Here is a 26,920-nt window from a genome sequence, read left to right on the forward strand (position 1 = left end):
AGCAGTGGGGTCATGGTGCTGAAATCTCAGCAATCTCCCTAGTTGGGCTTGAACAGACGAGCCCTGGCTCTGGCCAATCCAGCGCTGATCAGTGGTGATGGTAACACCGGCCATACAGAACAGAAAGCTCCTGTTACATGTGCCTGCCACCTCCATGTCCCCCAGCAAGCCCTGGAGAGAGCCGCAACCTACACGCCTGCCCCAGCACAGTCCAGAGGGACACCGACAAGAAAGTGAGTTTTATTGATTAAAAAGCCCTGGCGTGGGAGAATGGAGTCAGCACTGGAGGGGGGTAATAGCATGTCCCTGGGTCCGGATGCCCTGTCCCGCCAAGGCCTGCTTCCTCCTCCTCCCCCCTCCGGAATCTGGAAATCTGCCAGGATGGAAATAGGAGCGAAGATGGGGAGAGAACCCCCCGCTGGCGAAAAGAGACCCCACACTCCCACCCTTGGGGTGCCCCTCTCAGTGCTGGAGAGAGTGCCTGAGCTGGAAGGACAGCCCCCTGCTGGGACAAGGGAACCAATCCCATCCACCCCTCCGTTGAAAGGGTTCCCTCCTGAGCTCTCAGCACCCAGCCAAACCCGGAGAGAGTGTGCCCTGCTGAGGAGCACGTGCTCCCCAGGGTGAAGAGTGCTGCCCATTTCTTGTACAGTGCCAGGCATGCTGGTAACTGAGTGGTGCCAGTACCAGCAGCCACCACATTGGTCTCTGCCTGCCATGCCTGCTCCTTGGCACTGTCCAGGTTCGATGGGGAAGGAATGGTGCACGCTTCCTGATGGAGATGGCAATGCTTTCTTGAGGACATTCCGGAGGAGAGATTTCCACCCCCTTGGCGAAGGAACCTATGAGGAAGACTCTGGTCGGTGATGAGGAAGATGGAAGAAGCAAAGGATCAGAGGAGGGGAGTGTACAAAAGATGCCCTTGCCAATGAGCAGGGGCAAGGTGCCTGCGGCAACAGAGGGCAGGCAGGAAACTGTCTAGTTGCCAGGGGCAGGGGCACTAGAGGCCGATGGAGTAGGCCCCCGAGTCGGTGGATTGCTTCTCATCGTTCCGGCCTCCCAGCATCTGGCTGCTCCTGTACACGGGGCTGTGGCACAGGGTCACATCCATCACCTGCAGGAGGCACAGAGCCGGGTCAGTGCCCACCACAAGGGCATGGAGTGATCTCTCCTTGCCCGACAGCCAGCGCTCCCAACCCCACTCCCCCCAGTGCCCCCTTCTTGGAGAGGCTGGGACTGGAGCAGCCGGAAGCTCCCCCCACAGCCAGCACCCCCTGCTGGGAGACATCAGGACTGGAGTAGCCAGGAGCACCCCCAGGAGCCTGCACTCCGCTCTCTGCTGGGTATGCCAGGCTCCGCCTCCCTTGGACTCACCTCTTCGAACTTCTTTGCCTTGTACTGCTCTGCGCCCTTCAGGAAGTTGAGGAGGATGATGTCGCACAGCACAGTGCCCTGCAGGGGAGGGGAGACAAGCTGAAGGGGGGCCCAGCCAGGCTCAGCAGAGGGGGTGTGTGAGTTATTGACATAATCTGGGACCATATAGATCATTGTTGCAACCAAGGTCCTGTAGTGGCACCAAATCTTGTATGAAGATGGTCAAATGAGGTGTCTAAGACAAGGTTATGGTTTGCTGGTTAGGATTATGCTGTCTATATGTGTGTATCATTTTGTACTTAAAGTTATGATATTGGCTCTATACTGTCTGTATTTACAAACTTGTGCTATGGTTCTGGGGAACACCCCAGACAAGTTGGTGTCAGCTCTGCCTAGCCTGCTTGATGGCCCATTAAGGACCATCAACTATACAATTGACCCATTGAGAGAAGGCAGATACGCCTTGCGACTCAGCAAGGTATGCAGGGACCTGCCTATGGACAGAACTCTGAGGTGTTTCCAGGCCATGTGATGGACAGCTTGTCTTTGGAACAAAGAAAGAGAGACCACATGGCAAGAGACTATAGAAAGCTGCTGCAGCTCCTCCATCTGGTCTTCAATCCTGCTTCTTACCTCTGGAGGAACCTTACTACGCTGAAGCTTTGAACAAAAGTCTGAATGACCCATCCCAGCTGTGGATGTGCTCCAGAGACTTGATTTGAACCTGCAGTTTATTCTATCACTGCTGCAAGCCTGAACCAAGAACTTTGCCATTACTGTATGTAATTGATTCCATTTCAGCACTTCTAGCTCTCATCTATATCTTTTTCCTTTTATGAAGAAACCTTTAGATTTTAGATTTTAAAGGATTGGCAGCAGCGTGATTTGTGGTAAGATCTGATTTGTATATTGACCTGGGTCTGAGCCTTGGTCCTTTGGGATCGAGAGAACCTTTTTTCTTTTACGGGGGTACTGGTTTTCATAACCATTTGTCCCCATGACGAGTGGCACTGGTGGTGATACTGGGAAAGTGGAATGTTGAAGGGAATTGCTTGTGTGACTTGTGGTTAGCCAGTGGGGTAAAACCAAAGTCTTCTCTGTTTGGCTGGTTTGGTTTGCCTTGGTGTGCAAGAAACCCCAGCCTTGGGCTGAAACTGCCCTGCTTTAAGCAATTTGTCCTGAATTGGCACTCTCAGTTGGGTCCCACCAGAACCAGCCTCGTTACAGCGGGGCCTTCCTTTCTGGGTGTGGGGCCGTCCCCAATCACCTGGGGATGACAGGGGCCCAAAGGTAGCAGGGCAGGGCCCACAGGCCAGGGGGATCCTGGATCCTTAGCCAAGAGAGGCTGATGAGCTGGCTTAGCCCTTCCCCTTCAGAGCTGGGCTGAGCGCAGGTGCCCGGACTCATGTGTTCAGAGCCTACACTGCTGGAGCATCAGTAACTTCTCTCTGGGGTCCGGCCACCATTAGCAGGGACAGAGCCCTACACTGCGTGTGGTGGGTGACAAACTGCTGAATGGAGGTTAGAGCACCTCCCGTGGCATCGCCAAGGTGCCATTTTGGATTCCCCCGGGCCACTGCCATGGTGCCATCTTGGATTCCCCCTGCACCGTTCCATAGCACTGTCTTGGATTCCACTGTCTTGGATTCCCACCCTGTTTCTATGGCACCATCTTGGATGCCCCCGTGCCATCACCACAGTGCCAACTTGGATTCCCCTGTGCCAACACCACAGCGCCAGAGCACCTCCCGTGGCATCACCATGGTCCCATCTTGGATTCTATTCGACATTGGTGAGGCCTCATCTGGAGTACTGTGTCCAGTTTTGGGCCCCACACTTCAAGAAGGATGTGGATAAATTGGAGAGAGTCCAGCGAAGGGCAACAAAAATGATTAGGGGACTGGAACACATGAGTTATGAGGAGAGGCTGAGGGAGCTGGGATTGTTTAGCCTGCAGAAGAGAAGAATGAGGGGGGATTTGATAGCTGCTTTCAACTACCTGAAAGGGGGTTCCAAAGAGGATGGCTCTAGACTGTTCTCAATGGTAGCAGATGACAGAACGAGGAGTAATGGTCTCAAGTTGCAGTGGGGGAGGTTTAGATTGGATATTAGGAAAAACTTTTTCACTAAGAGGGTGGTGAAACACTGGAATGCGTTACCTAGGGAGGTGGTAGAATCTCCTTCCTTAGAGGTTTTTAAGGTCAGGCTTGACAAAGCCCTGGCTGGGATGATTTAACTGGGAATTGGTCCTGCTTTGAGCAGGGGGTTGGACTAGATGACCTTCTGGGGTCCCTTCCAACCCTGATATTCTATGATTCTATGATTCTATGATTCTCTCTGTGGTTCTGCTGTCCCTGGCAAGCCTGGATTTGACCTTTGACTCAGGGCTTCACTAAGCAGTGAGGAGGCCTGCCCAGATGAGCAGCTCTTTGCTCGGCCCAGGGCCTCCCTTTTCCCTGCAGCCCGGGGCTTGCTCACCCTGGCTCCTGTGGAGCAGGCGGAGGGGAAGAAGAAGGAGGCAGAGAGACTGTTGCACTCACCACCCCGACGGAGGTAAAGGCTGCCACGGTGTTTATCAGGGTTGGGATGATGTTGAATTTCCCAGCCTGAGAGGACAGAGAGTGGAGTTAGTGGTTAGGGGAGGGAAGGTTTGCCCCTAGGACGCCACATGAGGGGGGGCCCCCTCCTCCTGTACAGGGTGGTGTAACCCCCTCTCCACAGCCAGCCTCAGGATCTGTGTCCCCTCCCCTCCTGCCTTGTGGTTTCTGTTGGGCACGTGAGTCTTAGCACTCTTGTCCTCCTTCATTAAACATGGCCACCAGGTGGCACTGCATCTCCAGATGCATGACCACACCCAGCCAACTCCTCCTACACCCCATGGTGCTTCGGCAGGGGCTTGAGTCCATGCGGGGGAGTCCTCCATTCTCATTGCATGGGGAGGAGGGATAGTGAGGGGCCAACCTGGAACCCTCCTCACCAACAAGAGGTGGGGTGGCGTCGAGAGTCAGGCACATGGGGGCAGTCCCAAGCCTGGACCACATGGAGGTGAGGAGGAGCTCCAATGTTTTGATTGGCCAAGAGCTACACATGCTCACAGGGTGGTCTCTACAAGCCTTGTATAGACCCCTCAGACACATTGGTGATTCCCCATCAGCTCCCTTCCCCTGTCCTAGGGCTTCAGTGCTGGTTCCTCGCAGTGACCCTGCTGGCTGCCTGGCCGTACATACGTTCCCGTAGACCAGCACATCGAAACGGATGCCGAAAGCCTTCATCAGGGTCCGGTACTCGGTGCCATTCTCTCGCCTGTAGTACTTGGCATACCTGGGGGACAGGGAGAGGGACTGTGACTTGCCATCCCCTGGTCCCCGCTGCACCAAGGTGTGCACACCGACGGGCGGCTGTGTATGAGGGGGGTGTGACACACAGTGTGTGGAAGAAAGGGTCTGGTATGAAGGTAGTGGTTGCGTGTGTGTAGCAGGGAGGGTGTATGTAACTCGGTGAGTCAGTATGTAGGTGTGGGTGTGTAACTAGGAGAGTGTGTGTAACAGTGAGTCGGGTGTATCTAGTGTGTATGTGGAGGGCAGTGTGTGTTGTGTGTGTAGTTGGGTGTATCTGGTGTTTTAGTGTGTATCTGGAAAGCAGTGTGTGTACTTGGGTGTATCTGGTGTGTCAGTGTGTATGTAGAGGGCAGTGTACATAGTCAGGGGTATGTGCTGTGTCTGTGTGTAGCTGGAAGGTACAGTATGCCCGTGTGAGAAGAGGTACATGTGCCCAGAGAGTGTCCAGGCGAGTGAGTTAACCCCAGGGTCTCACACAGCTTTTTCCTTGTGTTTGCATGTGTGCATGTACACCCTCTGTGCTTGCCTGAAGTTGTAGCCGGGAGAGACGTTGTTCTTCTCGGAGACACTATCAAGGCGGGTGAAGGTGTAGCTGGGCACGCAGTGCTCCCATGAGCGATCCAGGTCACACACCCACCCGATCTTGATTCCCAGAATTCCTCCCTGTGCACAGAGATGGGGTGTTAAGCCAAACTACCCCAGGCAGCATCATAGAGGGGCCACTACGCCAGGTCACTGGACGGACCCCTTCCCCCATGCTAAGGGACTGACCAAGGCCCCAGAGTCCCCTGCAGCTCCCCGCTTCCGCTGCGTGTTGAAGGACACTCCATGGAGATGGTCCTAGCTCACATGCGCCAACACACATGTGCTCTCTCCTGGCATGAGGCTGTCAGGCCACAGCCCATGGGGGAAGCCGCGAATCTCACCGTGGAGGCCAGCTTGGCAAAATCCTGGCCAGCAAAGCGGACGATGTCGCCCAGGCGCAGGATGGGGCAGAAGGGCTGGGTGACAGGATGGAAGCGGCACGTCCGGATGTCCTGGGCCGTGAGGTTGGGCAGCAGGTTACCCCTTGGAGGGAGGGAGACACAGAGAGGGGACTGTGAGAACAGGGTCCCATGGGGAAAGCCCATCCCTAACCCCACCCCATCCATAAACCCAAAGCCTACTCCCAATCCTAACCCCCTTCCATAGTCTCTAACCCTAACCCCAACCCCAACCCCAACCCCTGGCTGGCTCGGCCACAGGCTCCCCTGCTGTTATTCCCAGCTGGAGGGAAATCTTGACCATCACCAGGAGGAGGGTGGCTCCAGGAGCTGGGAAGTCCTGTTTATCTGCAATGCAGCCGCTCAGACACACACAGCCTGGGGGCATGGCTCTCTGTGAGGCAGAAGGTCCAATCCTCAGCTTGCCAGATCCTATGCTTGGGGCAGGCTCAGATGGGGAGGTAAAGGGGCTTCAGACCTGCTTTGCACTCGCCATACTCTGGGGGCCTGCCTGGTCCTTAGTATCAATTAGAGCAGCCTCAGGGCTGCATGGACTTAGACCTTACTTTCTATGGCCCATGGGGGGCAGATAACAGCCACAGTGCCATCACCCCCAGTCATGACCCTGCTTCATCTTCTATGGACTTGGGGGAAACGGGGGGGCAGAGAATAGCCACAGCGCAGAGACACCTGGCCATGCCCCCGTTCCACCCACTATAGGCCCTGGGGGGCAGAGAATAGCCACAATGCAGTTCCATCTGGCCAAGCCCCCAATCCACCCCATATGGGCCCTGGGGAGCACAGAATAACCACAATGCAGTGCCACCTGGGCCATATTTCTGATCTAGTGTCTGGGAGTAGGGTGCATGCGGGGCCCTCCCCAGTCCCATGCCAGCTGGGGAGACTCCTCAGGGGTCATTTCCACCCATCTCAAGGCCCCTCTACACTGCCAATGCAGGGCAAAGCAAATTCCATGTCCCTGAGTGTCAGCCCCTGACCCCAAGGTGAGCTGAGGCGGATGGGTCCTGTACACACCCCATGCAAACGCCCCGAGTACTCACTTCTCGAAGTCAAAGAGCGGGAAGCGGATGCTGTTCTTAATGAAGAGGGTGAAATTCTCTGCCTCCAGCATGATGGGCCTGCAGGGAGAGTGCCCTGAGAAATCACCCACATTGGATATAGGCAGGGGGCTGTGGCCTGGGGCCTGCCTGGGTGGCAATGTCCCATTCCCATCTGCCCCCCTGCTCCTGTTATTTACCCACCGCAGCTTAGGGCTCTTTGTGTCTGTGGAGTCTGTGCAGCTCCTTGCACAATCAGGGAAAGCTGTACATGGCCTGGGCTGAGGGGCGCTGATGTGATTGAGAATCCTGTCGGGCTGGATGGGCTCTGAGGCCAGGTACAGTGTGGATGGCAGTAGCTTGAGCTCAAGGTGACTAAACAGTAAAGATCCCTTTGGGCCTGTGGGGCAGAGCATAGTCACAGCACAGTGCCACCAGGCCATGGCCCCAATCCACCCTCTATGGATGCTGTGGGGCAGAGCACAGACACAGCACAGTTATACCCGGCCATGGCCCCAATCCACCCCCTATAGGCCCTGTGAGGCAGAGAATAGCCACAGCACAGTGCCACCCGACCATGGCCCCAGTCCACCCCCTATGGACTCTGTGGGGTACAGCATAGTCACAGCACAGTGCCACCAGGCCACGGCCCCTATAGGCCCTGGGGGGCAGAGCAGAGACACAGCACAGTGCACCCGGGCCACGACCCCGATCTGTCCTCTCTTGGCCCTGGACAGCAGAGAATAACCACAGTGCAGTGCCACCTGATATACCACATCCCTGCTTCACCCCCTATGGGTCAGAGAATAGTGCACAGTGGGGTCCCCCCTTCATGTCGAGAGCTGAGGATGTGGGAGGCTCTCTGCACCTGGCCATGCGGAACAGGTGACCCAGCCAAGCACAACTGCCACCAGAAGGTGGCCCTGGTACGGCGCCCCAGACTCCTCTAGGTGCCAGTGACTTCCAGGAGGGCTCTCAGAATGGGGACCCCTACGCTGACAGAACAGGGTGCTGAAGCGGGGAAAGGGGGACTGCCCCGAAGGGCCCAGCTTACGCCTGAACTGTGTCCACCTCAGCCGGGCACCAGCCCTGGATCTCACAGGTCCACAGGCTCCTGTTGTAGTTCACACACCGGCCAGTCAGGATCCCTGTGGAACCGCCCCCCATTTATTAGCATCACAAACCCCACTCCCAGCCCCTCCACCCTGCCTCCTGTGCCCACATTGGTCCCTGCTGCCACCCCCACAGAGCCCAGATCCTGCAGAGAGGTTTGAGTTGGCTACCAACTCCCAGCTGGCCGGCCTGGCCTTTCGATCACGCCATGGCAACTCCTGATTTTACATCCAGATGCAGCAGGTTCAGACACTGCCAGACATCAATCCATCCATCCACCCCTTCTTCTTCCACTCATCTATTCTTCACTCTCTCCTCCCTCACCAATCCCTCTCCCTCACCCCACAGGCTGATGCTGCTCCCTCCTGGCCATCGCCCCATACTAGGGCATCCACCCACCATTCCCACATGCTAGGCCCTAGCCTCCTGTTGGAGCTGCTGTGTGGTTCTGGGTTCTTACCGCCTCCTGTAGTAGGGACAGGCCTCTGGCAATCACTGTCAGACACACAGCTGTACTTCACTTCACTCTGGAAAAGGAGAGCAAGGGGGAGGCAGGCAGAGGGAATGAGCCCCAGGGACAGACAGGCAGGCATATAGATTGCCCCCCCCCTGCCACCGCTCTGATGGTGGTGGGGACCCTAAATGCCCCAACAGCGGGTACCTCAAGGCAACCTCTCCAGAGAATAGCTTCACTTTCAGCTGGGGAAGATCAACCCTTCTTCCCCTTCCCAAGCCCTCCCACCATTCTCCCGCACTCCTCACCTGCTTACCTCAGGGCAGAAGCCTTGCACCTGGTTCTCCGTGACAATCTGCTTAGTGATGATCACAAAGACGGACGTCCCCTGCAGAGATGGGATGGGGTCAGAGAGACAGGATAGGGAAGGGCGCAGAGAAGAAACAGAGCAAGTGAAACAGCCAGGAGCTAGGGCGTGTTGAAAACTGTTAAAATTGTGATTGATCACTTTAAATTCTCTGGGATTTTTCCAGGCCCGCATGCAATCAGCATCAATCTGCAGAGAGCCCGCCTAGAGTAAGGTGGGGGGTGAGTTGTACTAGAGAGCAGCCTGCTTTGTTTCGCTCTGCTTTTGGTTTTAGTATGTTAAGGTTCTGAGTTCTAAGAAATAAAACCCTGTTATGTGGCAGCCTTCCAGCAAGAGCATTTGATAATTTTATTAGGGCTGTCAAGCAATTAAAAAAATTAATCATGATTAATCACACTGTTAAACAATAATAGAATACCATTTAAATATTTTCGGATGTTTTCTACATTTTCAAATACCTTAATTTCAATTACAACATAGAATACAAAGTGTACAGTGCTCACATTATATTTATTTTTGATTACAAGTATTTACACTGTAAAAAAATAAAAGAAATAGTATTTTTCAATTCACTTAATACAAATACTGTAGTGCAATCTCTTTATCGTGAAAGTTGAATTTACAAATGTAGAATTATGTACAAAAAACCTGCATTCAAAAATAAAACAATGTAAAATTTTAGAGCCTGCAAGTCCACTTAGTCCTACTTCTTGTTCTGCCAATCATAGAATCATAGAATCATAGAATATCAGGGTTGGAAGGGACCCCAGAAGGTCATCTAGTCCAACCCCCTGCTCAAAGCAGGACCAATTCCCAGTTAAATCATCCCAGCCAGGGCTTTGTCAAGCCTGACCTTAAAAACCTCTAAGGAAGGAGATTCTACCACCTCCCTAGGTAACGCATTCCAGTGTTTCACCACCCTCTCAGTGAAAAAGTTTTTCCTAATATCCAATCTAAACCTCCCCCACTGCAACTTGAGACCATTACTCCTCGTTCTGTCATCTGCTACCATTGAGAACAGTCTAGAGCCATCCTCTTTGGAACCCCCTTTCAGGTAGTTGAAAGCAGCTATCAAATCCCCCCTCATTCTTCTCTTCTGCAGGCTAAACAATCCCAGCTCCCTCAGCCTCTCCTCATAACTCATGTGTTCCAGTCCCCTAATCATTTTTGTTGCCCTTCGCTGGACTCTCTCCAATTTATCCACATCCTTCTTGAAGTGTGGGGCCCAAAACTGGACACAGTACTCCAGATGAGGCCTCACCAATGTCGAATAGAGGGGAACGATCACGTCCCTCGATCTGCTCGCTATGCCCCTACTTATACATCCCAAAATGCCATTGGCCTTCTTGGCAACAAGGGCACACTGCTGACTCATATCCAGCTTCTCGTCCACTGTCACCCCTAGGTCCTTTTCTGCAGAACTGCTGCCTAGCCATTCGGTCCCTAGTCTGTAGCTGTGCATTGGGTTCTTCCGTCCTAAGTGCAGGACCCTGCACTTATCCTTATTGAACCTCATCAGATTCCTTTTGGCCCAATCTTCCAATTGGTCTAGGTCCTTCTGTATCCTATCCCTCCCCTCCAGCGTATCTACCACTCCTCCCAGTTTAGTATCATCCGCAAATTTGCTGAGAGTGCAATCCACACCATCCTCCAGATCATTTATGAAGATATTGAATAAAACCGGCCCCAGGACCGACCCTTGGGGCACTCCACTTGATACCGGCTGCCAACTAGACATGGAGCCATTGATCACTACCCGTTGAGCCCGACAATTTAGCCAGCTTTCTACCCACCTTATAGTGCATTCATCCAGCCCATACTTCCTTAACTTGCTGACAAGAATACTATGGGAGACCGTGTCAAAAGCTTTGCTAAAGTCAAGAAACAATACATCCACTGCTTTCCCTTCATCCACAGAACCAGTAATCTCATCATAAAAGGCGATTAGATTAGTCAGGCATCACTCAGCTCCAGTCTACACTATGAGTTTAGGTCGAATTTAGCAGCGTTAGATCGATTTAACCCTGCACCCGTCGACACGACAAAGCCATTTTTGTCGACTTAAAGGGCTCTTAAAATCGATTTCTGTACTCCTCCCTGACGAGGGTATTAGTGCTGAACTCGACATCGCCAGGTCGAATTTGGGGTAGTGTGGACGCAATTCGATGGTATTGGCCTCCAGGAGCTCCATTGTGACCACTCTCGACTGCACTTTCAACTCAGATGCACTAGCCAGGTACACAGGAAAAGCACTAGGAACTTTTGAATTTCATTTCCTGTTTGGCCAGCGTGGCGAGCTCATCAGCAGAGGTGACCATGCAGTCCCAAAATTGCAAAAGAGCTCCAGCATGGACCGAATGGGAGGTACTGGATCTGATCGATGTATGGGGAGACAAAGCCATGCTATCAGAACTCTGCTCCAAAAGACGAAATGCCAATATATTTGAAAAAATCTCCAAGGGCATGATGGACAGAGGCTATAACTGGGACCTGCAGCAGTGCCGCGTGAAAATTAAGGCGCTCAGGCAAGCCTACCAAAAAACCAAAGAGGCAAACAGCCACTCCGGGTCAGAGCCCCAGACATGCCGCTTCTATGATGAGCTGCATGCAATTTTAAGGGGTGCCCCTACCACTACCCCACCCCTGTCCGTGGACACCTGCAAGGGGGGAGTCTCAAGCAACAGGGATGAGGATTTTGGGGATGAGGAAAATGAGGAGGAGGAGGAGGACAGCACCCAACAGGCAAGTGGAGAAACTGTTCTCTCCAACAGCCAGGAACTCTTTATCACCCTGGAGCCAACACCCTCCCAAGGTGGGCTCCCGGACCATGAAGCCGGAGAAGGCACCTCTGGTGAGTGTACCTTTGTAAATATAATACATGGTTTAAAAGCAAGCGTGTTTAATGATTAATTTGCCCTGAAGACTTGGGATGCATTCGCAGCCAGTACAACTACTGCAAAAGTCTGTTAACGTGTCTGGGGATGGAGCGGAAATCCTCCAGGGACATTATTAAGGGGACATTCAGAGGTGGCCATTCCTGCTGGGCTGTTTGCCTGTGGCCGAAAAGAAATCATCCCTGCCTTTAGCCATACGGTGGTGGGGGTAGGGGGGGTTAATGCTGAGCTGTCTGCGTTTGGCTGGGAGCGATCTTCCCTGATAGTAGTCACTAAGTTCCTTACGGACGCAAAAGTTTCGCAGCCACTGGGAATCATCCCAGACCTGCAACACTATGCAGTCCTACCCAGTCTGTGCTTGTTTCCTGGGTCCAGAATTGGCATTCCATGGCATGAGCCTGCCCCATTGCCACCAGGATGTCCAAATTGCCGGGGCCCGTACTTTGAGAGAAGTCTGTGTCCATGTCCTCATCATTCTTGTCACTGCACTGCCATCGCCTCCTCGCCTGCTTTTGCAGGTTCTGGTTCTGCACATACTGCAGGATAATGCATGAGGTGTTTACAATGCTCATAACTGCTGCGGTGATCTGAGTGGGCTCCATGCTTGCCGTGGTATGTCGTCTGCAGGAGAGCAGAGTTGCAGCGGAAGCGGTGGATTACGACAGTTAGCACCGTGCACATTTCCCGAGGAAGAACACACATACCCAGGAGCCCATGACAGACAACATGGAGAAATTCGCTATTGAGACAATAGCAGCAGAGCAGAGTTGCAGCGGAAGTGGTGGATGACAACGGTTAGCAGTCCTACTGCACCGTCTGCTGAAAGCAGTATGGCGTCCGCACAGAAAAAAGGAGTGAAACAACTGTCTGCTGTTGCTTTCACGGATGAGGGGCGACTGACATGTACTCAAAACCACCCGCGACAATGTTTTTGCCCCATCAGGCATTGGGAGCTTAACCCAGAATTCCAATGGGTGGCAAAGACTGTGGGAACTGTGGGATAGCTACCCACAGTGCACCGCTCCATAAGCCGATGCTAGCCATGGTAGTGAGGACGCACTCCATCAACTTAATGTGTTTAGTGTGGACATACACAATTGACTGTATAAAATCGATTTCTAAAAATCGACTTCTATAATGACAGGTTTCAGAGTAACAGCCGTGTTAGTCTGTATTCGCAAAAAGAAAAGGGAGTACTTGTGGCACCTTAAAAACTAACCAATTTATTTGAGCATGAGCTTTCGTGAGCTACAGCTGAAGTGAGCTGTAGCTCACGAAAGCTCATGCTCAAATAAATTGGTTAGTCTCTAAGGTGCCACAAGTACTCCTTTTCTTTTTGACTTCTATAATATTGACCTAATTTCATAGTGTAGACATACCATCAGACAAACAAGTTTGTTTACATTTGCAGAAGATAATGCTGCCCGCTTGTTTACAATGTCACCTGAAAGTGAGAACAGGCGTTCGCATGGCACTGTTAGAATCACAGAATCATAGAATATCAGGGTTGGAAGAGACCTCAGGAGGCCATCTAGTCCAACGCCCTGCTCAAAGCAGGACCTAATCCCCAACTAAATCACCCCAGCCAGGACTTTGTCAAACCTGACCTTAAAAGCCTCTAAGGAAGGAGATTCCACCACCTCCCTAGGTAACACATTCCAGTGCTTCACCACTCTCCTAGTGAAAAAGTTTTTCCTAATATCCAACCTAAATGTCCCTCAGTGCAACTTGAGAGCATGGAATCTAGCTGGCATCACAAGATATTTATGTGCCAGATGCGCTAAAGATTCATATGTCCCGTCATGCTTCAACCACCATTCCAGAGGACATGCTGATGGGTTCTGTTTGGTAACAATCCAAAGCAGTGCAGACTGATGCATGTTCATTTTCATTATCTGAGTCAGATGCCACCAGCAGAAGGTTGATTTTTTTTTTTTTGGTGGTGGTGGTTCAGGTTCTGTAGTTTCTGCATTGGAGTGTTGTTCTTTTAAGGCTTCTGAAAGCATGCTCCACACTTCATCCCTCTCAGATTTTGGAAGGCACGTCAGATTCTTAAACCTTGGGTCAAGTGCTGTAGCTATCTTTAGAAATCTCACATTGGTACTGTGACGTTGCACTCCATATTTTTATAAAAATATGTTTATAAGTGTGGATATGATGTAACTGGAATATGCTTTATGAAAGAGGTATCTTGTAAGGTATCATTACAAAGCTTATAATCTACTGACTGTGGTCATCCTTTTTGTATGAATGTATCATTCTTGTATCTGAAACTAGGAATATTAAATATAACTCTGAGGTCCTACTGTAATTATGCAAAGTGTGGGCCATTAATGGTAGTTTGGAATCTTGATGGCTCCCATCAACCAGGACAATTGGTTGTAAATGGCTCTGTTTACTTGTAAGACTTCCTGTATACATGTGTGCCAGCACGTGGGTAATGAAGCCTCACAGGACATGTGATCATGTCACCTGAACTGGAATACATCTTTAACCTGGTGCTTTTCCATTTAGAAGGAGAGGTGGGGACTCAGAGAGAGACAAAGATTCCCGCCTTGTGCTAAAGCTATTAAAGGGGGTGGAACAGAACAAAGTGGGCTGCAGTCATGAGAAATCTCCTAGTTACCACCTGAGCTGGAACTAACAAGAACTGTACCAGGGGAAAGGATTGGGCCCAGACTAAGAAGGAGTCTGGTCTGTGAAAGAAGCTTATTGGAACATCTCTGAGGGTGAGATTTACCTGTATGCAGATTCTCAATGTATTAGGCTTAGACTTGCGTGTTTTTGCTTTATTTTACTTGGTGACTTACTTTGTTCTGTCTGTTATTACTTGGAACCACTTAAATCCTACTTTTTATACCTAATAAAATCACTTTTGTTTATTATTAAACCCAGAGTAAGTGATACCTGGGGGAGCACACAGCTGTGCATATCTATCAGTGTTATAGAGGCCGGACAATTTATGAATTTACCCTGTATAAGCTTTATACAGAGTAAAGCGGATTTATTTGGGGTTTGGAGCCCATTGGGAGCTGGGTGTCTGGGTGCTGAAGACAGGAACACTTTCTGAGCTGTTTTCTGTTAAGTCTGCAGCTTTGGGGGCGTGGTTCAGACCCTGGGTCTGTGTTGCACCAGGCTTGCGTGTCTGGCTCAACAAGACAGAGTTCTGGAGTCCCAAGCTGTCAAGGTTCCTTCCCCACTCTGAACTCTAGGGTACAGATGTGGGGACCTGCATGAAAACCTCCTAAGCTTACTTTTACCAGCTTAGGTTAAAACTTCCCCAAGGTACAAAATTTTTTTACCCTTGGATTTCCATTGCCACCACCAAATTTTATCTGGGTTTACTGGGAAACGTGGTTTGGACATGTCTTTCCCCCCCAAATCCTCCCAACCCTTGCACCCCACTTCCTGGGGAAGGTTTGGTAAAAATCCTCACCAATTTGCATAGGTGACCACAGACCCAAACCCTTGGATCTGAGAACAATGAAAAATCATTCAGTTTTCTTACAAGAAGACTTTTAATAGAAGTAAAGGAATCATCTCTGTAAAATCAGGATGGTAGATACCTTACAGGGTAATTAGATTCAAAACATAGAGAATCCCTCTAGGCAAAACCTTAAGTTACAAAAAAGACACACAGACAGGAATAGTCATTCTATTCAGCACAGTTCTTTTCTCAGCCATTTAAAGAAATCGTAATCTCACACATACCTAGCTAGATTACTTACTAAGTTCTAAGACTCCATTCCTGTTCTGACCCCAGCCAAAGCATCACACAGACAGACAGACCCTTTGTTTTTCTCCCTCCTCCCAGCTTTTGAAAGTATCTTGTCTCCTCATTGGTCATTTTGGTCAGGTGCCAGCAAGGTTACCTTTAGCTTCTTAACCCTTTACAGGTGAGAGGATTTTTCCTCTGGCCAGGAGGGATTTTAAAGGGGTTTACCCTTCCCTTTATATTTATGACACAAGCCATCAAAGAAAGTGGGCTCAGAGGTAGTTTCAGCACATCAGGTGACAGTCCCAAGAGGGTTTCTGTGACCGAACCCATCACAGGTACCTTCTTTGCGCTTTGTGAAATCTGCAGTGAAAGTGTTCTTAAAATGAACCACATGTGCTGGGTCATCATCCAAGACTGCTATAACATCAAATATATGGCAGAATGTGGGTAAAACAGAGTAGGGGACATACAATTCTCCCCCAAAGAGTTCATTCACAAATTGAATTAACACGTTATTTTTTTAACATGCGTTATCAGCATGGAAGCATGTCCTCTGGAATGGTGGCTGAAGCATGAAGGGGCATACGAATGTTTGGCGTATCTGGCACGTAAGTACCTTGCAATGCCAGCTACAAAAGTGCCATGCAAATCCTGTTCTCACTTTCTGGTGACACTGTAAATAAGAAGAGGGCAGCATTATTTCCTGTAAATGTAAACAAACTTGTTTGTCTTAGCAATTGGCTGAACAAGAAGTAGGACTGAGTGGACTTACATGGTTTTGTTTTTGAGTGCAGTTATGTAACAAAAAAATCTACATTTGTAAATTGCACTTTCACGACAAAGAGATTGCACTACAGTACTTGCATGAGGTGAACTGAAAAATACTATTTCTTTATTATTTTTACAGTGCAAATATTTGTAATAAAAATAATACACACTTCAATTTCAATTACAACACAGAATACAATATTTGTGAAACTGTAGAAAAACATCCAAAATATTTAATAAATTTCAATTGGTATTCTATTGTATTACAGGGCGATTAAAACTGCGATTAATTGTGATTAATTTTTTAATCACGATTAATTTTTTTGAGTTAATCACGTGAGATAACTGTGATTAACTGACAGCCCTAATTTTTATCTAACTGCTCAGCCTGTATGCCATGAACACAACAGGATCAATGTGATTAATGACATGTTAGACATAAGTGAGGATTGAATGAGAGATCTCAAGAGCGCATTCCCTTTCATTCTGACTCCTGTGTCCCCCCTCTGCTGAGCAGTGGCAGACATCCAGGGTCTTGCAGATCAGTTTCCCAGATGAGGGTAAATCAGCAATACAGCATCTGGGTCTTTCCTAAAGGTCTGCTCTCACTGCAGAGATAACTCAAGTGATGCTGGTGTTAGCTCCTCTTGAGTCAGCTCAGCTCCAGTGAGAGCTCCACACTGCAAAATGACACTGGCCTGCAAACGTGAGCTCACTTGAGCTGTCGCCTCTCCCACCAGCACTGGAACCAGGGGCAAAGGTATAGGGGACCAATCCCCTCCCACTTTTTAACAAAAGAAACATATGCATTATGGGAAAAACAATTGTACTGCTAAAGGGCAAGACACACTGTGTACTCCTGGGGGAATTCTGCGCCACTGCACAAGTGTAGAATTCATGTCCCCTGCAGATTTCTTTTTTCCATGTAGAATAATAGATTCTGCCAGGGAGGCACTGCAATTACACCTTTCGCCCACCAGGGCCTGCTGTGGTGCCAGAAGAGAAGGCAGCTGGCTCACCACCGGAGCAGATAGCTGCAGAGAGGGAAGTGGCACTTTGGCCTTGGCCCCCCACTTCTACAAAGATTCCAGTGTCCTTGGCCTCTCCCCTTCTTGGGCTGGCTAGCTCAGCTTAGGAGCACCACCGCGACCGAGGAAAGGATCTGTGAGGATGGTGTGGATTGAACCCTCAGCAAGTTTGCAGATGACACTAAACTGGGAGGAGAGGTAGATACGCTGGAGGGTAGGGATAGGATACAGAGGGACCTAGACACATTAGAGGATTGGGCCAAAAGAAATCTGATGAGGTTCAACAAGGACAAGAGCAGAGTCCTGCACTTAGGACAGAAGAATCCCATGCACCGCTACAGACTAGGGACTGAATGGCTCGGCAGCAGTTCTGCAGAAAAGGACCTAGGGGTTACAGTGGACGAGAAGCTGGATATGAGTCAACAGTGTGCCCTTGTTGCCAAGAAGGCCAATGGCATTTTGGGATGTATAAGTAGGGGCATTGCCAGCAGATCGAGGGACGTGATCGTTCCCCTCTATTCAACATTGGTGAGGCCTCATCTGGAGTACTGTGTCCAGTTTTGGGCCCCACACTACAAGGAGAATGTGGAAAAATTGGAAAGAGTCCAGTGGAGGGTAACAAAAATGATTAGGGGACTGGAACACATGACTTATAAGGAGATGCTGAGGGAACTGGGATTGTTTAGTCTGCAGAAGAGAAGAATGAGGGGGCATTTGAAAGCTGCTTTCAACTACCTGAAAGGGGGTTCCAAAGAGGATGGATCTAGACTGTTCTCAGTGGTATCAGATGACAGAACAAGGAGTAGTGGTCTCAAGTTGCAGTGGGGGAGGTTTAGGTTGGATATTAGGAAAAACTTTTTCACCAGGAGGGTGGTGAAGCACTGGAATGCATTACCTAGGGAGGTGGTGGAATCTCCTTCCTTTGAAGTTTTTAAGATCAGGCTTGACAAAGCCCTGGCTGGGATGATTTAGTTGGGGACTGGTCCTGCTTTGAGCAGGGGGTTGGACTAGATGACCTCCTGAGGTCCCTTCCAACCCTGATATTCTATGATTCTATGTGTGCGTGGACAGGGCTCCAGTTGAGGCAACATTGGAGCTAACTCTGCACTGAAGATCAGCACTGGGGGAAAAATCACCCAAAACCTTTTTTGGGTGAAAAATGTAGATGCCATGCCTCCAAAACGTTTTGTAAATTCAGGGTGGTTTTGCCGAGTTGTTCATATCAGTGGGTGTATTTTTACAAAGTCAGAACATTTTGTTTAGACATTTGCTCAGTGAAACCTTTCCACCTTTTTAGTGCAGAGCAGATTTTCCTTTCAAAACTTCCATCAATTTTTTTTCTAAAAATTATTTAAAATCCACTTGCAATCAAAACAAACTGTTTTATTCTATCCAAAATGATTTTTTCCCCCAGTTCACTGAAAATTTCAAAACACTTCATTTTTGGGTGGACCTGAAACATTTTCTCCCCCAGCCCCTACTTTTCCTATTTGCCAATGAACCCAAAATGTTGTTGGTTCCTGAAGGTAACTTGCATGGGAGGGTGTGTTCCTCCCTGGAGACAGGCCTCACAGCTTGCTCCTGACCATGCACGTGTTGCATCTGATCAGCCCTGATCATGTCTTGCATAGCTGGCAACCCCCTACCTAAAGCCTCACCCCCCACCCCAGGAACTCTGGGATCTGTATGAGGCACCATGTGTGGGTGGTGGGCTGAAATCCTAAACCTTGTAGATTCTGAGCAGGGCTTTGCATTCGATCCAGCAAGCTGGTGGAGCTCACGCCCTGGGTTTGTTGCGGTCTCTACTTACCAGGCCAGTGGGCAGCTGGGTGCTGTATGAGCTGGAGTTTCCATGTAGGTTTTCCTACCAACCCCAGCTGGCTAAACGTTCACTGTGGTCTCTATAGCACAACCTGTGGACAGGGATCCAGTCCGAGCCAGAGGGCACATAAGCAATAACAACTGCTGTTCTACAGCATTCTCAACCACAGAGCCCAGCGCACATTACAAGGGAGTCCCTGCCAGGGGAGCTGTAAGCCCTCATATGTTTTGATTGTGCAAAGATGATCCAAAAGGGAACCCCAATTTGTTCCCCAGACTGCTGGGTCAATAGCACAAGGATTACTCTCAGCACGCTGGAAATTGAGGCTAGATGCAGACAGCTTTCGCAAACCCAAGGGTTTAGTCTTCGCCAGATTGAAGCTAGGGCTCATCCATCCTGTGATATCAGAGAAGCAAAGTGATCCCAGACAACGTGAGTGACAACTGTGTCAGTGGTTGTACCAGAGAGCGTGTGTGTGAGAACTTCCCTCTGATGTACAAGCCAGGATGTGAAATTTTTAGTAGCAGTATGAGATTAGTAACTGAGACCGGGGCCCTGTTGTGCCAGGTGCTGCACAGACACACAGTGAGAGACAGGCCCTGCCCCAGCTGAGATCAGGGCCCCATGGGGCGGGGCACTGCACAGACACACAGTGAGAGACAGGCCCTGCCCCAGCTGAGATCAGGGCCCCATGGGGCGGGGCGCTGCACAGACACACAGTGAGAGACGGGCCCTGTCCCAGCTCAGATCGGAGCCCTGTTGTGTCCCTGCCTTAAAGTGCTACAATCTGAAAGACAAAGGGTGGGAGGGGAAACTGAGGCACAGAGTGGGGCAGTGACATGCGGAGGACAGTTAGCCTTCAGAATAAGCCCAGCAGCCAGCCATCCCAAGCCTGTCTCACTATGCATTGAGCAGCGGTCACCCATCACGTTCAGATGTGAAGTCCAGAAAACCAAGCGTGTCTCACATGCCCACTGAGGACTCCCTTGGCCTGCCCTCCATAGGGAGCTGCAGCAGGACAGTAGGCGAGGCTGAGACACAGGGGCCATTGAGGAGGGCTTGGCCAGCCCACTCTGCCCCCTGCCTCTCAGCATGAGGCAAGCAGCCCCATGACTAGCACTCCCTGGGGCTCGCATGAGTGAAGATGACTGAATGGCACTGACCTCCTCTGTGACAGGCAGCCTCACCAGCCTGTCAGGACACACCCCCAAGTCCTTTTGGGAAGGGTTAATGATCCTGGTCCCTTTAATGACCAGAGCAGATCACGGGGCTGGTGGGAAATGAGCAAATTGCTTATTGCAGCTGAGCAGCCAAGCCTCAGAATAAGGTCAGCCTCAGCATAGCTGCAGCTACAGCTTTTCAGTGTGTGTGTGTATTGGACACTGGGCCAGATCCCCAGCTCATGTCAATGGGCCATGGCTCCATTGAAGTAAATGGGCCAGATCTGCAGCCCCAGCACTAGTGGCTCCTTCTCCCAGAAACAGTGGGTCTGAAAATGCCTTTTATTTCCACAGGAAATTTTGAATTGTTGGCAAAAACAACCAGAAATCAAAATATTTCCATTTGGAAACATCACTGTGGTGCCTCATGGGAGCTGTAGTTCTGGTGCCTCATTCATCCCCTGGTTCTCCTCTCTAGGCCCGGTTTCTTGGCCAGACTACACCTCCCATGATGCACTGCAGTCTCCCCTTATAGTGAAGGGAAGTGGGTGTGTCATGAAAGCCCCTGACCATTCATGGGAAATGTAGTCTGGCCCAGGAGCCCAACCTACACAGAACAGGAACAAGGGGCAAATGAACTACAACTCCCATGAGGAATGAACGCAGTAATTCCTGACTGAAATATTTTTTTGAGTTTATGGTGTTTGGTCTTTTTAATGAAAAAAATCCAATTTTCTGAGGAAAGAGGGCACCTCGCTCAAAAAATGTGTTTAGCTGAAAACCCCATTTCCACTAAAAAACAGTTTTAATGGAAATTTTTCAACCAGCAAGTCTCTTAGATCAAAGCACCTTGATTTGATCCCTGTGCACAGAGCTGGGAGAATTATTTATTTGTATTGACAAACAGATCCTTCATCGAAAAATCAAAACATTTCATTTCAAGATGTTTGTGTCATTTTTCACTTTGCTTTTTTGAATTCAAATTTGCCCCATTTTTTTCAAAACATGCAAAAAAGGAAAAATCCACCCAAAAAACAGGTGATTAGAAATGAACAACGTAAACAGAATTTCATTTGACTCACCCAGGATCTGTAGACTAAAAAGCATGAGCCCCTCCTATCTCAGCTCACAGACCTGAACAGAAGCTCTGTGTGGCTTGAAAGCTTGGCTCTTCACCAGCAGAAGCTGGTCCATTAAAAGATATTATCTCATTCAGCTGTCAGCTCACAGCCAGCAGCAGGCTTTACATGATGCAGCCACTAGAGGGAGAAAGCGCCCCATACTGAGTTCTTGTGGTTTCTCCAGGAAGAGCATGATCTAGGGGTTAGACCAATTTTTGCTCCCCTCTCCCTTCCAGTTCAACTACAATTTTTGCTCAGTTCTAGTTCTGTATCCTCCATCTTCCTAATTTACTCTGCACCTGCTCTGGGAATTTCCAAGCAGGAGAGCACTGTGTTTGTAGTCCCTGTTTGAGCTAGGGGAAGGAGCAGTAGCTACAATTCAATGTCAAGGCCCGTCTGTTTATCCTGAACACTGTGTGCTTGTGCACACAGCTTGTAAAGGGGACACAGGAAAGCTGCTGATGGCTCAGAAAAATGCTATATTTAACCTCCTATGTCCTAAGCTGTTCTTAGGAGGGATCAGATATTTTGCTTTATGATTCTGATGAGGCCAAAGTAAAGGAACAGAATTCCCCTAGCTCATGGGTCCCTTCACAGATCCCCCACGCGTGTGTGTATGGGTGTCTCCCCCTCCATCTTCATAAAGCTGCTGCCTTCTCCTCTTTCAACCCCCTCCTCTGCCATGACGCCCACAGATCTCTCCCTGTTCTGATCTAGGGTCCTCATCCTCTCAGAGAAGGGATTGCTGGGGTGCCACGATTCTGTGAGGGGGCACGCAGGGGGCATTTCCTGAACTCAGGAGTACACAGGCTGACAGCTGGTTGTTTAATTGAATAAGGCACATATCAGGGATATAGTTCTTTGAATTCAAGCTTAGAGACTGAAGCAGCAGACAGTAGGGACCAGTATTCATTGTATCAATGTAGTATCAGCCAAGATCAGGGTCCCCACTGTGCCAGGTGCTGCACACATTAGTAAGAGAGAGTCCCTGCCCCAAAGAGCTAGCTAGATAAGATTAGACAAAGTATTATTAACCTCCTCATTTTCTCAGTCAGGGCAGGACCTCTCTCTCGCCGTGTGTCTGTGTAGCGCCTGGCCCCACAGGGCCTGGGTCTCAGCTGGGGTAGGGCCTGTTTCTGTGTGTGTGTCCGGGCTGAGCAGAGCCCAGCATGACCAGACCCTGATCTCAGCTGGAGCCTCTAGACACTACCATAACATGAATAATAGCAATAATAATCAAGTCCCTCCAGACCTTTTGGGCATCCTTAGCTCCAATCACACAATACCCCAGTCCTGACTATTTTTAACCACTCCTCTGGTACTGGCCCTCCAGCATGAGGATTACCTGTGGGGGTGTAACGTAGTCTGCCGTATCCATGACCCTGTTGGTGTATTTGCCGAAGCCCTTGACCTTAGTCACCACAGAGGACTCAATGGAGGTGTCCCGCACCTGGTACGCCTTCTCATGGAGAAACACCCAGCTGCGGGGGGAGGGGGGAGAGGGACAGAGACCCACATTAGCCTCTCACCGGAGGGGCAGGCTGGGGAAACTCCCCCACAATTCGCCAACCTGGGACAGGCTCGGTAGAGAGCTGTGAAGATCCCTTTGCATTGTCCCCAACTCTTGGGATTTTATTGGGAGTCTTTGCTGGCCTTGCTAAAGCCCCACCTCCTGGAGTCATGGGATTTAGTGACAACCTTAGGTCTTGTCTAAATGCAAATGGTTTTGTTTTCGGGTTAACTTTAGTTTTCTTCAGCCTAAACTGCATTGGGTCCACACACATGTCCTGTTTTCAAACGATCCAGCGTCTTGTGCCGCATTCATCAATCCATTTTGGAAGCGAGTGAGCTCTTTCAGACTGAGTTCCTGGAATTCCCCTTTCAAAACGATCATTTTGCTCCTGACCTCCCTCCTGCTGCCCTCGCACACTACACTGCTGCCCACCTGGAGCAGCTCATCTGTTTACCTGCGTTCCTTGCTGTGGGATCACCTCCCTGTTTAAACGCTGTCACACAGCCAGCAGTGCCCCTTGGCGAGCTGAGGTCACACACTTTGCTTTCATCAACAGAAACCAAATGCAAGTGTCTAGCCCTGCTGATTACCAAGAAGAACATGATAACAGGACCCCCCATGTCGCCTACCAGCTCAGGAACCAGAAGGCAAAGGAATTTTATAAGATTGTTGCCTGATTTTGGGGGCGGCTTGATTCAGTAACCCCAGTTACTGAAATGACACTTCCTTCTAAAAAGCGGCAGCCAATGTTAAAATGTCCCTTTAAAATAACAAGTGAGAGGAACGGGCTCAGAGCCAGCCTGGCTGTAAAAGACACACAGAGCTCTTCTTCCTACACATCTCGTGCCACCTAGTGGCCCCCTGCAGATTCTTCTCTGCAGTTGTATCCCCACCACCTTCACTGCTTTTTCTTATAGCTCCGTGGTAGATTTTCCAAAAGTGCCCAGGTAATGGAGGATCTAACGTCCCAGGACTTAGGAGCCCGAAAAAGAGATTTTCAAAAGAGCACAAAGTCAGATTTTTTTTTTTGCAGTCACCTGGCACACGATGGGGGCCAAATTCGCCAAGCACATGATGGCTTCTGGTGCAGCCTAATTATTTACAAGAACTCAGGGCCAATCGCTAAGATATTTTGGAAATCTGGGCTTTTGTTTTGGGGCATGAAAGGGAGTGAAAGGTTTTTGAAAATCTGGCCCTGAACCTCATTGGAAATCACAGGGATTTAGGATGAAATAATCCAAAGCATCTAAGTGATTTAGGAGTACAAGTCCCATTTTCAAAAGTGCCAAGGGGATCACCGGGGCAGGGGGTGAAGGAGAGGGGGCTGTGTGAATGTCACTAGGCTGGGGGACCATGCAAGGGTCACTGGGCTGCGGGGGAAGGGGTGCATGAGAGCCACGAGGGTTGTGGTGGGGGCTAGAGGGTGCTCAGCAGCCCCATGCTGTCTGTGGTACAGCATCCCTTTTGGGGAAGGACTGGAGGTTAATTCCCTTGGCCTTCACTGATGGTGAAGAAAGTGCCCCACCCTCCCCCTCCCATGCATCCCGCCCATCAACCCTCTGCTCTGTCCTCCCAGCCCCTCCTCCCCACTCACACAACCTCTGCTGCACCCCTTCCTCCCAGCCCCACCCCCAGCTCACACAGCCCCCCAGCTCACCCTCAGCTTGCACAACCTTCCCCACCCTCACTTCTCAGATCCACACAGAGCCCTACCTCTCCTGTTCACACAGAGTCACACATACACACCAGCCCTGCTCGGACACCCAACCCAAAGACTGTCTTTACACTCTCCTGCAGGGAAGCTGATGGGCGGGGATGGGCACTGTCAGGCGGGACAGTGTGTACAACCATGCACCAAGGGCTTCTCCAAAACCAGCCTCCCACCCTTCGATTCAGCACATTGGTGGCAAAAAGGGGATAGCTGCCTCTCTAGGTGATGCTGTCTGGCCCCAGTGGTTAGGGCCAGCAGGGCTCAGACCTCTTGTGTCCCCCAGCACAGCCCCACCTGGCAACGCCCATCAGCAGCAAGGAGCGGGGAGGAGAGAGACCCTTGCTGTTGGACGAGTTGATTACATTTCTCCCAGAGAGCATCTCCTCCCCACCCCGACCCCTGTGCAACCCACATGCAGGGCCGGGTCGGTGGGCAGGCGGGACTCTTTAGCCTGGGGAGTGATCCTGTGCCAAGCTGAGGTTGAATCATCCCCCAGCCTCCTTCCTCCGGGAGTGGGGCTCTTTGGAGATCAGTGTATGGTGGTACCCACCCTGAAGAATAATTCTCCTGGTCCTCTGGGACGAGGCCCAAGGGGAAAGGGGTTTGGCCATGAAGCCCGAGTGCCAGGGAGACTCCCCTGGCCTGGGGGGCACTCACCCGATGAAGTATGAGATGACGAGCAGCTGCACAACCCGGTTGATCACGCCAACGGTCCAGCTCTTCACCACCACCGACTTGGTGGTCTCATAGGTGAAGAACTCAGCTACGCAGTTCATGCTGGAGGAGAGCATGGGCATCAGGAGCAGGGCGTGGCCCACCAGCCCAGGGCAGACGGGATGCCTGGACTAGAGACAAGGAGTACCCCAGGGGGTGATGGATGCCCAGGGCTAATTGGGAGGGCTGTCCCTTTAAGATAGGGAACAGAAGTGGAGTCTTCCTGTGCCCTGCGGCTACTCTGGGCTGCCTGGAGCCAAGGGACCCCTTTAATATACCTCCCCCCCACCCCTGTGGTGATGCCATCAGGGAAAGGTGGGGCTTCCTAGCCCATCCATTACCAGTTGGAGTCTCTGGGGTGTGTGTGTGGGGGGGGGAAGGTCTTTAATGCATTCCATGAGTCCAGAAAGGAATCTGCTCTCTGCACATTTCATCTCAGCTCTCATCCTTCCTGCAACAGCTCTGCTGGTGCCCCTCACTTCCAACCCGAACCCCTGTTCCAGCCATGGGCTCCCCCCACCCCACCGCACCCCAGCTCTGCTGGTGTCCCTCAATCTCAACCTGCAGCCCCTGGCTATCCCATCCCTGGCCCAACACACAGGCAGCTGTGGAAGAATAGCCAGAAAGGAGAGCCAGCTAAACAAATACCACACTGATTTTTCTCTGGAGACAAATTAGCAGCTGATGGAATATGCTGGGCAGTGGCAGTCCCTGAGCCTGAGGTTCTGTAATTATCCTCAGAGCATGCACAGTATGGGCTGATGCAGGGCTCTTGCTTGGCTTCCCCTGTGAGACAGATCCCCATCCCCCAGGGCCCAGGCTATCCCTGGCCCTGCCCCCTCTGCTTAGGCTGCCAAGAAGGGAGTCACCTGAGTAACTTGCGCCAGTGGGACTGGTGGCTTCTGCAGTGTTTGACACCCCCATTCTGCTAGAGAAAAGAAATGACCCCTGGTCATTTCCCACAGCCCTAGGGGTGGATTTTCCAGGTCAGTTGGGGAAGGGTGTTGCGGAGACATGCAAATCCCACCAGGCCCCCTCCGAGCAGCAGCTCGCCCAGGCCGCAAGCCTCCCATGGACTATCCAGTAAGGTTTGCTCCTCCAAGGCACAGGGTGCTGTGTGAGCAGTAACTGCAATGTAAGCGATGGCTAGGCTGCACAAGTATACTGCAATGGGGGCAGATGTCTGGTGTAATCTCCCCTTGCCAGACAGTTTCCCTTGGAAAGAGCACGGCAGCAGAGCGAGCCAGGCCTACGCAGAGGGGGAGCAGCCCCGTGGTTCTTTCAGTCAAGCTGTAGCAGCTTGCGAGGCCCCCAGTTTGTTAGTCACGGCGGCCTCCTCGGTCACACGAGCACAGGGATCGCAGCCTCCATTACAGTGTCCCAGTGGAGCGGTTCGCAGTTGGGGGTCACGCCGGCTGTGCGGGACCATCCAGCGAGGTCAAAGCCGGGCGAAGGGGCGGCTGAGAGTCCGGAGGGTCAAGGGGGAGCTGGGAGAGGGGCCTAGGGGTGTGGTCTGGCGATACAGGCCGGGGAGGGGGGGTTGCGGGCGGTGTCTAGGAGGCTGGCGAAGGGAGGGGGCTGGGGGGAGGCTCGGTGTGCTCGCGGCCCCAGCTCCGCCTCCCATCCCGGCGCTGCCAGACAAGCTAACGCAGGACAGCTCGAGGACGGACCTGGAACCGCCCCAGAGGGCCCCATCGACCGAAGCCGCACTCGGACTCTATGGTAGGAGCAGTGCGCACGCGCGAGGTGCCCTTCATGGCCGGCGTCTCTATGGTAGCGCGGGC

The 26,920-nt window shown here is 51.1% G+C and overlaps 1 protein-coding gene across 5 annotated transcripts; it reads right to left on the minus strand.

The window, feature by feature from the left end:
* Positions 1-220: 220 nt before the first annotated feature.
* Positions 221-26,883, minus strand: P2RX3 (purinergic receptor P2X 3). Of its 5 annotated transcripts, XM_084631589.1 has the most exons (14): positions 26,807-26,840; positions 26,006-26,061; positions 25,080-25,267; positions 22,544-22,679; positions 8,637-8,708; positions 8,327-8,393; positions 7,808-7,901; positions 6,757-6,834; positions 5,639-5,780; positions 5,239-5,375; positions 4,602-4,695; positions 3,915-3,980; positions 1,375-1,452; positions 221-1,114 (listed from the first exon to the last, which is right to left on the minus strand). In XM_084631589.1, the coding sequence occupies exons 1-14, from the start codon at positions 26,829-26,831 to the stop codon at positions 1,001-1,003; spliced, it is 1,347 nt and encodes a 448-aa protein (XP_084487715.1). In that variant the 5' UTR covers positions 26,832-26,840; the 3' UTR covers positions 221-1,000. The 5 variants fall into 5 exon arrangements, with proteins under 5 accessions (XP_084487715.1, XP_084487718.1, XP_084487717.1 ...); XM_084631592.1 differs by lacking the exon at positions 26,006-26,061 and having other exon boundaries at positions 25,080-25,199; positions 26,807-26,883; XM_084631591.1 differs by lacking the exon at positions 26,807-26,840 and having other exon boundaries at positions 25,080-25,199; positions 26,006-26,800.
* Between the last annotated feature and the right edge of the window lie 37 nt (positions 26,884-26,920).

Source organism: Lepidochelys olivacea, assembly GCF_965140295.1.
Source record: "Lepidochelys olivacea isolate rLepOli2 genome assembly, chromosome: 6".
In the NCBI taxonomy this organism is placed as follows: domain Eukaryota; kingdom Metazoa; phylum Chordata; order Testudines; family Cheloniidae; genus Lepidochelys; species Lepidochelys olivacea.

Bases quoted from the DNA above. Each gene is read 5' to 3' on its own strand.
- P2RX3 (XM_084631588.1), bottom strand. From the start codon at position 26,209: ATGGGAGGCTTGCGGCCTGGGCGAGCTGCTGCTCGGAGGGGGCCTGGT. The intron at 7,902-8,326 runs GTAAGAACCCAG...GCGGTTCCACAG, and splicing joins TGTCCCTACTACAGGAGGCG to GGATCCTGACTGGCCGGTGT. The intron at 5,376-5,638 runs GTGAGATTCGCG...CTCTGTGCACAG, and splicing joins TTGCCAAGCTGGCCTCCACG to GGAGGAATTCTGGGAATCAA.